Genomic DNA, 14,388 nt, shown 5'->3' with positions numbered 1-14,388 from the left:
CATCGTTGTTCATCCGGCTTCCTTGGAGATAGCGTCCATCACTATATGAAAGAGCTGGCACGAACTGCACGACTATGCCCGATAAGCTTGAAAGCCGGTCCTACCTAGTAGCCTGTCATGTCAGATCCATTTCCCATCTCGATTTGTGGAGGTACCTTCACCTATTCGTCGGACGGCACGTATCCAAAGTCCAGGGCTGGGGATCGTCCGACCCATACCTTCTGATGGAAATAAACTGCAGTCCAATGGGGAGGCCAGCTCCACTGCGATGGCTGCCGCGGCGAGGGACAAGCCATGACCTTTTCCATATGCATGAGGGCAGAAGCTTGCTATAAGACGTGAGCATTGTGCTCATTGTTCGCGCACAAGAACTGCTCCAGAAGTTCACCAAATTTTCCCATTCATATTATCATTCTATCGTTCGCTTAGCTTCACTTTCGCCCGGCAGTATGTGCAAAATGAGACAGGTACGATAAGCGCACTTGCCTACTGGTGAGCCTGCCTAACCTCTGTTAGATTCAATACCGTTGCAACCACATGCGCTTTAAGCGTCTGAAAAAGTGTCGACGATACATAAGAACCCACCAGTGTGCTGGTAGAGTAACAGACAGGTGGCTCCTCATGGATAGGCTATGTTGCATGTAAACCAGGTCATATCGACAACGGCTAAACTGACTGCGTAATAGATGACTGCACACAGAGCCGGGAACAGCATCAGGGAACATGATTTGGCAGGAGATTGGATATGATAGCACGTCAAAAAACTGGCTGGAATACAAGGGACGAGCTGATACGCAGCGGTGACCTGATGGCCCAGGGCGCTCTAACGTACGCTCCGCTGTCTAGATATTCTTGAGGCTCAGATCGGTACAGTACTTGAACGCTTTCATTGAAGCGGCCAGGAATGTTTGTGCATACGCCTTAGCCTACTGGTGCCACGCAGCAAACAATCGGAAGCAAACATGACTTGCCCAACCCGAACTGGATCAAAGCGCATGGAGGCTGCATAATGCAGCGGCATGTTGTGTTTGCCCTTACGCGAGTACCACCGATGGGAAAGGATGTGATGTGCACAGTCGGACCCCGATCGCGGTCTCAAGGAGCTCAAATAGGGGCCCTCCCCCACATTGGCAGCATGGGCAACATTGGCCTGCACCCTAGACAGCCTTCCATTACCAATCGCCCCGCAGTTCCGATGTCTGGAGATAACGTTGTCCCCGGCAGCCTATGCGACTGGCAACCGCACGTCCATGAGGTTTTCGGCCCTCCACCTATTGAGCCCAACTGCAACTATGACTACGAAGCTGGGTTTGGGAGCCCTGGTACCCTGACGGTAAGGCCTGGACCCTGCGCTTGTGACGCCATATCCTGACACCTATCTGACAGCCTGGCGAATTCGCCATCCTCAATCAACTTGCACTGGCACAACAGTCTGCTGGTGGCTACGGCTATTCGGGACACCAAGGCATCGTTTGGGACTATGCCGCCCAGCCCAGCCAATATGGCCAGCTGGCACAACCACTCATCCAACCCCCAACAGAGGCTTATCTGGGAAACCTGGCTACTATCGATCATGGCCTGCAGCCAGAGACCCCAACTAGTTCAGAGACTTCACATGGCCATCATGTTTCTGCAAGTCTGACAAAACAGGAGAAGAACCGTCAAGCTGCCGCTAGGTGCCGCAAGAAAGGCAAGAAGGAACTGAGGACTCTGGAAGCCAGGGAGGCTCATTTAGGCATTGAAAATCTAAGATTGAAGGCTGAAAAGAGAAAATTGATAGAGGAGAAGCTGTCACTTATTTACGATATACTCCGCCATGAACGATGCGACGACCCCAATATCCAGAGGTACATCAAGTCGAGAGCGAACGAAGTCGCTGATACTGCAGTAGCTGCCATGCCGACCACCTGGATCAGTGGTAGTCCATAGGAACTTTTGTGCGGGTGCAAAATGTGGTGGATGGAAAGTCAATCGACGACATGCTACACAATAGACCATGCATACAAGAAGCAGGACGAAGATTGCGCTGTTTTCTGGGCCGTTGGTGAGGCCCGAACCTTCCAAGTGATCGAAATAGCGATGCAGTCCCATTGGATGTATTGCAACGTAGATACCGAGGATTTCACTCGGGACACCAACCTTGCTGCGGCTATTATGAATCCGCATCTCCTTGGGGATGTGAGTCAGCTGGACCGCGATGCTGCATCTATTTAGTGGTACAGTCTCGCCCACCTCGCTTCGCTGGCTTCCACGTTCATGCAGCGCCAGCCTGCCTATCTCTATCAACATGAACTACAATACCCGGCAACAGGGATTCGACCCAGCTGCATGGGCTGCCGACCCTGTGGCGTACGGAGAACAGTTGTCTCACGATGGATCCTTGGAAAGTATTCAAGTGCAGCTTGTGGCCGAACAGCTTTCCAAACACGCACTTCCCCATGGAAACAAGAAGAGCTCTACTTCCGCCCATGTTTTTATACCGAAGAATCATGCAGAGGCGATCTGTAGGTAGATCAATGGCCTGGTTATGAGCGCTTGCTAATGTGCAAAGGTTTATATCTTACCAAGAAAGAAGCCGATTTGATGAAGAAATACCAACAAGGAGACTCTTACATAGTGTATATTCCAGGAGAAAGCGACTTCCCACGGACGTTGAGGCTTCTTGAGGGGCAAGGAAGGGGCAAAGTGAGATGTTCGTCTAACACCATTTGGAGGATCAAGTTTCGATCTAGCAGGGGTCTGACGTGGAGGATCGACAGCCTTATCGATTCGCTAGATAGTCTGTAGTCACACTAAGCCATCTTTGGCCGAGCGCGTCGCGGCGCGGCGCTCGCGTGTGCAACCGGGGTTGAGGGGTACGCAGCAGGTACGCAGCAAAGAGAGAGCCGCCACGAGCAAGATCCTACCACACAACGGCCGAGCAATCCGTCCTTGCTTTGACTTGTGTTCTTGTTCCGGTACACCATGCAATGCACCGTGCGAGGTCAGCCGGCGCAACACATCACGTTGGGGGCAGAACGCGCCAGGCTAGCGCCTCTTTTCCCTGCGGGTTGGTACGTCACAACGCGATACTCGCTTGGGCCGCCGGTGAGCACCATGAGATGGGAGCAGACTGCCTCAGCGGCGCTTGGATGATGGCAGGCAACTGGCGGTGGCGTCGTACTTCTGGCCGAAACGATTGCCTTGTTTGCACGTATGTAGTTATTTGTTGCATGAACGGCTCCCAGCGTTCGTCCTCGGAACGCCGCAGCTTTATCGAGGCACTCGCTGCAAGCACACAAGAACACATCGGCCGAGACGAGCCAGTCTAAGGAACCGTGGTCTTCGACATCTGCCCCGTCTATATGAGCTGCAGTGCCCGTCGTCCTCTCGACTAAGTTGTCCGACTGGGAATGTTCCATACCAGGTGGTCGCGTCACCTATCGCGCCTACCCGAAACTGCCTTGCCACTAGCAGCCACCGTCTTCCTGCTCGTTCTCCGCAGATTCGCCCTTTCCTCGACCAGAAGGTTCCAACGAACTATTCTCTGGCAGCTTTGGCCTATCGTCGTGTCGTCTTCTGCGGCCTCACTAGTGCCCTCGTTTGTTCCCTAGCGGAACGCACCTGTGGCATGGATGGCGACGCGCGATGGAGGCCGACTGGGCCGCCCATCAGTGCCCCTTCGTGCGATCTGGTTCAAGATCCTGATGCGGAGCGCTGGTCGTACGCTACCAGCATAAGTCAACATCAGCCTGCGCCAATGAACACGTTCCTACCAACGGTGCGAGGCATGGGATATACGGCTAGATACAGTGGTTACCGCCAGGACCCGGCTGCGGCGTTCTCGCTCCCCTTACCATACAACCCAATGTCATGGCCGTCCGAGTATCGGCAAACACCCTTCAACCCCTCTCTGGAGTACGGCGTCCCGCAAATGAGCGTGCCGAGCACCACATACGACACGAATCAGCTTTCTCCGTTGTGGCAACCAACGGCACGCAGGCCGGCCGTTGTGGCCGCGTCTCGGTTCCAAGGTGAACCAGCCGATGCAGGTACGGCGCCTGCCCTCCCGGCTCCAGCTGTTTCATCGAACACGCCGGAAATCGATCAGCCAAGCCCGATGACCGAGAGTACAGAGCTTGATGACCAGCATAGCGTTGCATCAACGAGCGGGAGGCCACGAGCAAGCGAGGCGCCAAACACGGTCTCGGAGCCGATAAACCTAACCGAGGCTTACGAGCAGTATCAGACAGACGTCAAGGAAATCTTCACCAACATCTACTACGGAGTCCTCGATTCGGCCAGCGAATCGCTATTGACTGTTTCCGGCTGGTTGCTCTCGAACGTTGTCGAATTGGGTACGTTTCAAGGATGGTCCTGTGTCACACAGCACTCCTGCTGACGATCGATATGCTCTCCAGGCCTGACTGCCGATATGCCCGAACTATATCAGGCCCGTCTCCAGCTTTGGCACGAATTCAACAATGCTTGGCTAAGTCTACTGCAAAAGCAGAAAGACTTGACTGGCTCAAGGATGGCGCTGCAGGGAGGCCAAACACTCGTGAGTAAAGAGAAGCTGAAGGAGGGGGGCGATGAGATTATACGACTCTGTGATGGGATCAAAAGGTACGGCCTCGTGGACTATGAATACGGTGTATGGGAAGAGCGTATTATTGACAGTATGTCACCTCCGCAGATAGAGCCTACCCCACTACTTGGGAGTCTCAGCTGACTTGGATGTAGTTCTTACGGAATGCCTCGACTTCTACGAGAGTCCGGACGGGTCCGGAAACGCATCTCTTGCGAACCCTTCCTCCTCGAGGTAACTCTATCCGGCGTGGTGGATTGCGAGTTACGTGTTTGCCCTGGAAGATGGATGATAATGGCACGGCGTCTTGGGCAGGTAAGTGTCATGGTGATGTGGCTCGAGAGACTCCTTGGTTCAGTCCATAGCTGGCCTAGACCACCTACGCGAGGTATCAGATACGATCGGAGAAGGGGGTGCATACGCAGCAGCAGCTCTGATGCAACTCGTGGGGCGGGAATGGAGATACCAACAGCATCGAAGCAGAAGATAGTTCCCGCTGTGATTCATGCACTAGTTTATTTGGTGACCTGGATCCTGCTAGACAAGCTGATCAAGCTGGTCCCTTGACTCTGGCGTTCCCCGCCGACATTATCTTCCTTCCGTTCTACGTTGTCTTTGCATATGTACACTCTGGTATAAAGCTGCACGCCTTGTTCACATTCTGGGACCTGGAGTGGGCGGGGCGGGACCTCGAGAAGATGAACAAGATGGGCCTGGAGTAAACCTGGCCTGCAGTTGTGCTTGTAGTGGGCTCTCTTCTCGCAGTGTATGCTGTGTGGTATATAGTCAATTTATCATGGTACCAAGCATTGCCGCAGCCTTTGGCATAGCATCTAGGACTGTTTCCGCTGAGCCACGCAGCCTCTTCATATCCTATCGTCTTTGCTTAGCCTTTTCGCGCTCTCGACACCCGGCGCTCAACGTCCAAGTCGCGATAGTAAAAGATTCCTTGTTTTGAAGACTGAGAAAGTAATTTTCAGTAGAACCAACCAGGCGCGAACTGCTGTTTCAGGGCCGTTGTTTCTGGAGGGTTCACAAGCGATATCTTGATAGCAAAGGGTCAATTCACAATAGAACAGGCCGTAACTGCTACAGGATGAAGCCTCTGGTCACTTCATGCACGCACACATATTCTGGTAGCCCATTGAAACGCAATCCACAACGACTCGCTCATGATACAACTATTTATACCCATCCAGCTTTCAGAGATTCCGGCTACCCTCCTTTCCACTTTCCTCGTCCATTCACACCTTCCTCGCTATATCATCATCAGCTAACATCATGAGCAACATACCCAAGAACCATGGTGGTGGCGACTTCACCGCCGCGATGCGGGATCAACAAGCACGAGGCAAGGATCCCTATGGTGATCCAGAAGAAAGAAACATCGGCGGCGAGTCTTTTATGATTCAAGAACAACGTCATCTTGCCCTTCAAATGGTGGACGATCCAGAGGGTCTTATGACCGAAGCACAACGCACCGGCGATGTGAGTCGAGCAGCCGCCATTTTTGCACGTTGGACCGCAACTAATCCAAAAGGAAACTTGGCATACAGAGTGTACCAGGTGTGCGCCGAAAATATGAGCGCATCCTATCCGGCATTCCGGAGCAATCTGGACAATGCACTTCCGCGAACTTGCCGAAGAAAAAGTTCCAACGCGGACAGAAGTCGCGCTAGCCGTTCGTCAAAGGTCTGAACGATTCGCTCCCCTAAGATACCTGCAGCGGGCACAAGGGGGTTCGGTACCGTGGCATGGGGTAATTCTCGACTCGAATTGTGACGCCCCAGAGGTGCGCGACTGGTTGATGGGGAGCGGAGAGGGTAGGGCGGTGGAAAATACTGGTTACAGTCTGGCATAGACTTCATGATGATAGTAATTTGGAGATCAATTTGGTCATCAGGGCGCGATGGTGTTAATGCAGTCTTTGTGTTGTGTCATATATCAGTCGTTGATAATTCATCCACATGAGTATCGATGGCCGACTGAAGATTTCGGCGACTCTTTCAAGGTCTCGGGATGCTCTCGGCCCAGCACCTTCTCTATCTCCACACCTTCCTTTCTTTTCTTTCTTTCTTGGCATCTACTGTTAGTGCCAGCCTGCTATCTACTGCTATTTCCTTAACAGCCCTCAACCGGCGCCTCAACGCCAGCCCAGAGGCCAAATGGACTCTGGGACCATCATCGTGATGGCCTCACCTTCCCGTGAGGACACCGCCGATGAGGTGATGACGGGAAACAACCCTCCCGGCCACCTCGAAGAACCGTCTCCTACTTATACGCATAAGAGGAAACGAACAGGACAGAACGAGGCCCCTGCGAACGGCCCACTGCGAAACCGGAGGAAGGTCGACGACGCTCGAGAAGCTTCGACGACGGAGGAAGCCGCGCTACGAACCATGGCTCAAGCACACCGCCCAGCCTCGGACACACTGACACCGATCCTGAGCGATATGGACAGACGACATAACACCCGACGATCGGTGCTTGCTAAGATCGCCCACGCCTTGGACACCATTATTGAAGACTGCCGCGAGGAAGACAAGGAGCTAGCTGCAGAAATTACGAAAGGCTTTACGGCGTTCTTACAGGCCAAGACCGGGGACAGCATTAGCCCCCACTCGAACGAACACCTACAGGAGAACGGCCCAGCCCGTGCGGAGCCTCTTAGGGCCCCCCACGCGCAGCTGGGCTGACGTCGCCCGAGCAGACCAGAGCCACCCACCTCAAGACAACACAAACAAACAAACCCAGCAAACCCAACAAACGAAACAAAGAGAGGACCTCCGAGTCCTAGCCAGGATCCCCGAGGAACATCGAGGCTGGGCACACAGCCAGCACAACTTCGCCTTACGACAAGCCGTATGCAAGACTCTAAACCTATCCCTTGTGGACATCCCAGATGTCTACCATACGGCCACGGGCGTTGCAGTCCGCCCGAGAGACAAGGAAGCGAGGGAGAAACTCCTCCGAGGGAAAGAGGAACTGGCGCGAAGCCTACGAGCGGACGCGGTCGAGGTCCCAATCACGTGGGTGAACTACGTGGTCCCGGGTTGCCCGACGCGGCTCTCGAACATCTTCGGCGAGACATTCGAGACCGACACCCTCCTACGAGATGAAGTTATTGCGCAAACCGGTGTCGAACCAGTAAGCGTGCGCTGGGCACGCCAGGAGCCGGCCCCGGGAACGAACAAGAGGTCGTGCATCGTCTCGTTCTTGCAGAAAGTCCGTCCGTTTCGGCTCTTCGGCGCGAGCGGGCCCGCCCGGCTGATAGAGAAGCGGACGCCACCTAGCAGACATAACCCAGGATGCCAAGGATACCACCCGAGCCGAGTCTGCACGCGAACAGATAGGTGCGAAAACTGTAGCACCCGGCTCCCAGCGGGCCATGACCACCCGCAACCGTGCCAGGACCGCCCACGGTGTGCGAACTGCTATGGGCCGGCCCCAGCTAGTCACGACAACTGCCCAGCAAAGCCGGTCGTGAAACACGGCAAGCTAGTACGCCTAACGCGAAGTGAGCTGGCCAAGATCCGCCAGACGGGAAGCCTGCTCTACAAGGCAGCCCAACCCCAAGGAACAAACCAGAGCGGCACCACACAAAAGGACACCAGCCCGAGATCAGATACGCCAACTGCCGGCAGGAACAACGCCGAAATGGCCACAGAGGACCCGACTCACGCGCCCATGGAAGCCGTAGAAAGACTGCCTCAGCCCACCCACGAGAGCAGACCAAAGCGCAGCCGACGGAACATCCCACGTATCAACTACAGCGTGGACGATCACATAGCTGATATGGACCATGAATAGAACAAACCACCGGAGATCCTCGACGTGCAGCAGGCCAGGACGGCAAGTCTTGCAGGTGGCGCAGGCCAACGTTGGCAAATCGCCGCCAGCACACACGACCTTACTACAACAATGCTGGGAGGACCACATAGACGTGATCCTCGTACAGGAACCATCCGTCACGAACGACGGCCGGAACAGATTCAACTCGCACCCGGGCTACAATGCTTACGTCCCGGTGGACAATTGGGACGGCATCACCTCCCAACCCCGAGTAATGACTTATGTTAGGAAAGACAGCAGACTCAAAACGAGACAAAAGCGACCATGGAAGACCAGAGACCTCCTATGGCTCGAGGTCGACCACTGGACCTTCATAAACGTATACAAACCCCCACATGAACCGCTAAGCCGGGCGACACGACTCCTTTTAGACCTACGACCACCACCCCACTGCGTAGTCGCAGGGGACTTTAACGCCTGGTGCAGCGCCTGGGACCCAGACGTGCCCCAAACCCGAAACGGGGGCATCGAGATCCACGACTGGGCTGGTGATAACGGACTCAGCTACATCGGGGAGATTGGGATCCCGACACACGCAGCGGGACGGACCATCGACTTAGCCTTCTCGAACATTCCCTTCGCCGCGGCGGAAGTGGACCCGAGACTTCAGACAGGAGCAGACCACGAAACAATCCGAATCTTGATCCCTCGGCCCGACCACACATCAGGAACGCAGTTTCGGTACTCGGTACCAGAACATAAACTCACAGCCTTTGCCGGCACGGTCGAACTGGGTGTGCAAAGCCTCACGCCACTCCCGCCGATACCGACGACGGACCAGTTAGACCAACAGACAACGGAGATCCTGAGCCTCTTACGAAGAGCACTGGAAGCGGTCGGGAGACAGCCAGCGAAAGATGGTCACGACGCGCCGTGGTGGACTGACGCCTGCCGGGAAGCCCGGGATGCGTTCCGACGAGCAAGACGACACCACCAAGGGGACTGGAGGCACCTAGAAGAACGAAAACGCTTCCTCGCGGTAGTCCGGAAGGAGAAGCGGGAATACTGGCGACAGCGAATCGACTCGATCCAGTCTGACAAAGACCTGTACGAGGTGGTTCGATGGCACAGGCTACAGCCCGCCCTGCAAGCGCCTCCTCTTGTCATCGACGGCAGGACGATTGAGGACACGGAAGAGAAGGCGCACGCCCTGCGCAAGACTCTGCTGGAGCGATTCACGGACGCCGAAGACCTCGAGGACGACCCTCTAGAGATCCCAACGGTACCACGGCGCGTCCTCCCCTGGGATACCTACATCTCCAGAGAAGAACTCACAGCTGCCACGATCGCGGTCAAGAGCACCTCCCCAGGAGCCGACGGCATCTCGGTGCGGCTACTGAAAGCGTGCTGGTATGCCATCGAAGAACCGGTACGATCTCTCTTCCAGGCCTGCCTGAGGATAGGACACCACCCACGTCCGTTCCGCACAGCCGAGGTTGTGATGCTGCGGAAGCCGAACAAGAAAGACCTCTCGAACCCTCGCTCCTGGCGACCGATCGCCCTTCTCTCCTGCCTCGGGAAAGGCCTCGAGAGGCTCGTCGCGAGAAGGATAGCAAACATCACGCTCGTATACAAGGTGGTCAGCCCACAACAGGCGGGCGCCCTGCCAACACGAGCTGCCTCGGACCTCCTCGCCTGCTTGACACATGAGATCGAGCATTCCCTAGAGAACAGGGGCACGGCCTCGATTCTTACCGTGGACGTGAAGGGCGCATTCGACGCAACCCTCAAGAAACGGCTTATGCTCCGGATGAGACAGCAGGGCTGGGCCACCCAGCTGGTGAAGTTTGTGGGCTCCTTTATGGAAGAAAGGCAAGCGCGAATCCGACTCGAGGACGTCACAACAGCACCACAGACGATCCAATGCGGCCTGCCGCAAGGATCCCCCGCCTCCCCGTTCTCTTTCTTCTCTACATTGCCGACATTCTGCTCGAGGACACAAGACACCGGTTTGGATACGCGGACGATATCTGCTTCTACCGAGCAAGCAAGTCCCTCCGAGATAACGCACGACAGCTAGAGACCGACCTGAACGACGTCCTGGACTGGGGCAAAGAAAACAAAGTCACGATCGACCCGGAGAAGAGCGAGCTCCTCCACTTCACACGCGCAAAGAACCCGGGGAATCTCCCTAGCGTCACGGCACGGGGTCATGGGCTTACTGTGCACGCCGCGGACCAGCCCGTACGATGGCTCGGCGTCTGGTTTGACTCGAAGCTTCGGTTTACGGAACACGTGAAGAAGAGGGCGGCACAAGCACGGATCGTCGTCCAGCACCTTCGGAGCCTAGCAACTACCCAGCGAGGCCCCCCACTAAGAGCTCTCCGGAAGACCATATTTACCTGCGTCTTCCCCATCCTCACGTACGGGGCTGAGGCGTGGTACGAGGGGCGGACGAAGGCCCGGCGAACAGCGAGCCGGCAGCTGGGCTTGGAGGTGTCGACCCGCCAAGAGGCGCACATGGATGAAATAGACAGGGTCCTGCGGGAGGCGATCCGGGCTGTGTTGCCTGTATGGAAAACGACACCAATAGCCACACTATACAGAGATGCGGGTGTCCCAACGGCACGAATTGCACTAGAGACAGCGTATTATCGCTTCGGACAGCGGCTCCAGTCGACGGACAAGGACCACATGCTGACCGCGCGGACGGCGCTGCGGCCCTATCCACCGGGCCGCGGCTACGGCTCTCTACAGCCCGCGCGGACCAGGCTCCAGAGAGCGGCCAGACTCCTGCCCAGCTTCCCGAGGCCGCAGTACCTTCCGAAAAGATATGCGCTGAAGCAGGAGCCGCAGAAAGACAAGAAGACAGCGGCGAAGGAGTTCGCAGCGTAGCAGTCAACGCTTCCCGACACCCACCTCATCGTTTTCTCGGATGGGTCGAAAGGACCTGATGAGTCAGTGGGCTGGGGTTTCGCCCTGTACAGGAAAGGACGGAAAGTAGCTCAGGGAAAGGGCCGACTAGGGCTGGCGGAGGTCTTTGACGGAGAGGCTGTCGGGGCATGGCAGGGTCTACTCCGAGCCTATCGAACGGACCCAGGCACGACAATCCACGTCTGCCTCGATAATACGTCGGTCATTCAGAGTCTCACGGGGAATGCGCCAGAGAGCTCGCAAGAGGCCTTCCTCGCCTTCCAGGAGCTAGCAACCATAGCCGACGTCCGCGTTCGCTGGGTGCCGGGCCACGAGGGGATCCAAGGGAACGAGGAGGCCGACAGGCTCGCGAAAGAAGGGGCGGCGCTTCCACCAAGCCGCTCTGCCTAGGCCACGTACGCGGGCGTAGGGAGGTACCGAAGGACGACCATCCAGGAACAGTTTACGAAGTGGTGGGACGAGGCCTCCCAAGGCTGCAAGCGCTACCGGGAACTCGAATTCACCGAAGCCACGCTCAAGGCGCCAAAGGAGCTGGACCTCCCTAGACGGACACTCCACAGCCTCCTCGCGCTCCGATCAGGACATGGAGACTTTGACTGGTATCACAAGAAGTTCCGGCACCTACAGAACGACCGATGCGCGTGCCGAATGCTACGAACGCCAGAACACTTAGTACACTGTCGGAAAACGAGACGACACCAGGCTCGATGGCCGAAGTTCGACCCCGACCCGAAAACCCCACAAGAATACTGGCAGCGGCTAATACACAGTCCGGAAGCGTTTCAGCTCTTCGTAACATTAACAAAATATTATAAAGACGCATGCCCACCCCCGATAAGTAATAGGAGACACTTTACATGAAGCAGTAGCTATTAAAACGGGACGAGCGCCGAGAACGAACTCGCACGGAGGAGTCACGGAGACGGTTTGACTAAGGGATTGCTAGTAGGCTCGATATGCGGGATATCTCGTGTATATATAGGTAAACTCTCGCACGCCAGATGCCCCTCGGGAGGTGGGACACTGTCCCAATACGGCGATAATACATCCAGTCCAGTCCAGTTCTCTATCTCCAGTGTCTGCCGGTACATCTGCTCCGCCTCGCCGTGCTTTTTCTTCCTATCGAGCGCAAGCACCATGATTGTAATACGAAAGGTCGTACATCGTATGGCACACTAGTCTAGCCCTCTGGGCACTGCTATTGGCGCTCCTGTTCCGTAATCGGCTGGACCGACTAGCCCGACTAGCCGACCTAGTACCCCGAAGTTAGCTGCCACACCGTCCGCCTTTGTGCCGCGTCGGATTTTGGCGTTGGTTTCGACTGCCAGGTCCTGATGCCACCCAAGAACCGGACCGCTCTCCGGCGACAAGGCGCCGGTGCGTGGACAGGCGCAGGCGAAGAGCAGCACGAAGTGGGATGAGGTCGCCGCCGATAGACTGGCATTGCCTTCGGAACATTACGAAGACAGTGGTCTATCGTCACCACTGTCATCGTTGTTGGCTGTATCGTCGTCGTGCTGCAAGGTCCAGAGTGCGATCGACGCGCGGTGAGTGAGCTTCTTTTGTCGTAGTCGAGATCTCATCCGGTTCCTCAGCCTTCTCAGTGTAGCCGTATCCGATTTCGTAGGATCACCGACTTCGCCTGCTTGTTGCTCTTTTCTTGCACTTCCAAGAGGCTGCGATGATGTCTTCCGCCCACGGCAACGTGGGGACCGATGGTAGTGTCCATGCGGGTGCAGTAACGCCAGTGGCGCGTCGCGGACGAGGCTGATCTTAGAACGCTCCGAGACGCCGCAGAAACGCCGAGGGGTCGCTCAATCCTACGTCGCTGAGAATCCCGAGTTCAAGTTGCATCTCATCCGCACCTCCTGCGCTTTCGTCGATCGAGATGCTGCTCCGATTCTACGGGGCGTGATCGTAGATTATACCTTGCTTTTGGTGTTGCGGCCGCCTTAACGCGGCTGTTCCTGGTTTCTCGATTGGTAGACGGACGGGGGAGTTGTAGTACGTTTGCTGACTCTATTGCTTGACTGTCGAAGTCTCGAAGACCGAGTTGGGCATTCTGGCCCTAGAACGATATCGCTTCGGGAGTCCTTGTAGGAAATGGGGGAGCAGTGCCCTCCGTCAAGATATATTTCGGCAAGGGTGAGACGGGTGTCCGATCCTTGTCAACGTCCACCTCCATTCCGTTGAGGCAGGACGTGGTCGAGGGTATCGAGGCGAGGTCGTCGACATCTTGTCCCCCTTCGGTATTCAATCTGCGCGGGTGGCCAGGATCATGCCGCTTGCTTTCGTCGACGACGCCGTCCTTGTTGGCGAGGTTGACGCGTTCTCTAGATGTGTCCGCTGCCGCTCTTCTTGAGCCAGTCTTCGCTTCGATTCGCTTCGATACGTCGGCATCCACCAATTCCTTCTCGTGTTCCGGAAGAAATGTGTACAAGAAGGCAATGAAGGCATCAAGTGCTCTTGTTCGAGACAGCTGCGTGAATTTCGCCCAACGGTCGTCTGACTCAAGAATGCTCTCCTTCATCCCCAAAGCCAACGCGATTTCTTCCCAGGCCACAAGCATTTCCTTTGACCGTAGTTGTCTGCGTCGTTCAAGGTTGTGGAATAAATTGTCTTTCGTGGTGTGCGTGTGCGCGAGGTCGGCGAGATCAGCATGAAAGGCATGTGCGTTTTGAAGTGGCATTCTCCACGTGTTGAATCGTTCGTGAAGGGTGGTGAACTGGTCATCGGGGTCAAGCCCAAACTTGTAGGCGGGCCACAACCATTCAGGGTGTGAGGTGTAGTCGACTCGGCTTCGGTCGGTGTTTTCCATCGTGGCCAGTTGTAGAAGTAAATGTAGGTGCTAGCTTCCTAGGCTCACTGAACGCAGAAGAGTCATGGAAAGCATTAGTGGTAATCGGCAAATTGAAGGTCAGGTCAGGGCGCGGTACCCAACGTACTGGCAAAAGGCGCCCCGCCTAAATCATGCCGCTAGAAGCCCCTGTCAGACAAGGATGGAATACCCAGAACGATTGGTTTACAGGTTTCGAGGATGATACCCACAGGGGCATCCAACACCTACACGATACATGGCGACCGCGCAGACTACG

General features: G+C 55.8%; 5 protein-coding genes across 5 annotated transcripts; 4 read left to right on the top strand and 1 right to left on the bottom strand.

Moving 5' to 3' along the window:
- Positions 1–1,009: 1,009 nt before the first annotated feature.
- PG986_001887 (uncharacterized protein) lies at positions 1,010–1,929 on the top strand (the record flags this gene model as incomplete). The annotated part of the gene is made up of 2 exons (XM_066838109.1): positions 1,010–1,333; positions 1,387–1,929. The coding sequence occupies 2 exons, from the start codon at positions 1,010–1,012 to the stop codon at positions 1,927–1,929; spliced, it is 867 nt and encodes a 288-aa protein (XP_066707002.1).
- A 1,681-nt stretch (positions 1,930–3,610) lies between these two features.
- On the top strand, positions 3,611–5,289 carry PG986_001886 (uncharacterized protein; the record flags this gene model as incomplete). Its single annotated transcript, XM_066838108.1, has 3 exons — positions 3,611–4,337; positions 4,401–4,605; positions 5,082–5,289. 3 exons carry the CDS (start codon positions 3,611–3,613, stop codon positions 5,287–5,289), a joined length of 1,140 nt encoding a protein of 379 aa, XP_066707001.1.
- A 559-nt stretch (positions 5,290–5,848) lies between these two features.
- PG986_001885 (uncharacterized protein) lies at positions 5,849–6,246 on the top strand (the record flags this gene model as incomplete). The annotated part of the gene is made up of 2 exons (XM_066838107.1): positions 5,849–6,055; positions 6,124–6,246. 2 exons carry the CDS (start codon positions 5,849–5,851, stop codon positions 6,244–6,246), a joined length of 330 nt encoding a protein of 109 aa, XP_066707000.1.
- A 486-nt stretch (positions 6,247–6,732) lies between these two features.
- Positions 6,733–7,263, top strand: PG986_001884 (uncharacterized protein; the record flags this gene model as incomplete). Its single annotated transcript, XM_066838106.1, has 1 exon — positions 6,733–7,263. The coding sequence occupies one exon, from the start codon at positions 6,733–6,735 to the stop codon at positions 7,261–7,263; it is 531 nt and encodes a 176-aa protein (XP_066706999.1).
- Positions 7,264–13,361: 6,098 nt separating this feature from the next.
- Positions 13,362–14,111, bottom strand: PG986_001883 (uncharacterized protein; the record flags this gene model as incomplete). Its single annotated transcript, XM_066838105.1, has 1 exon — positions 13,362–14,111. One exon carries the CDS (start codon positions 14,109–14,111, stop codon positions 13,362–13,364), a length of 750 nt encoding a protein of 249 aa, XP_066706998.1.
- Positions 14,112–14,388: the final 277 nt, after the last annotated feature.

The sequence above is a fragment of the Apiospora aurea genome, assembly GCF_038362705.1.
Source record: "Apiospora aurea strain CBS 24483 chromosome Unknown utg000001l_segment0_segment0, whole genome shotgun sequence".
Lineage (NCBI taxonomy): Eukaryota > Fungi > Ascomycota > Sordariomycetes > Amphisphaeriales > Apiosporaceae > Apiospora > Apiospora aurea.
Note: the sequence above shows the minus strand (reverse complement) of the source record. Positions and strands in the feature narration are given on the sequence as shown.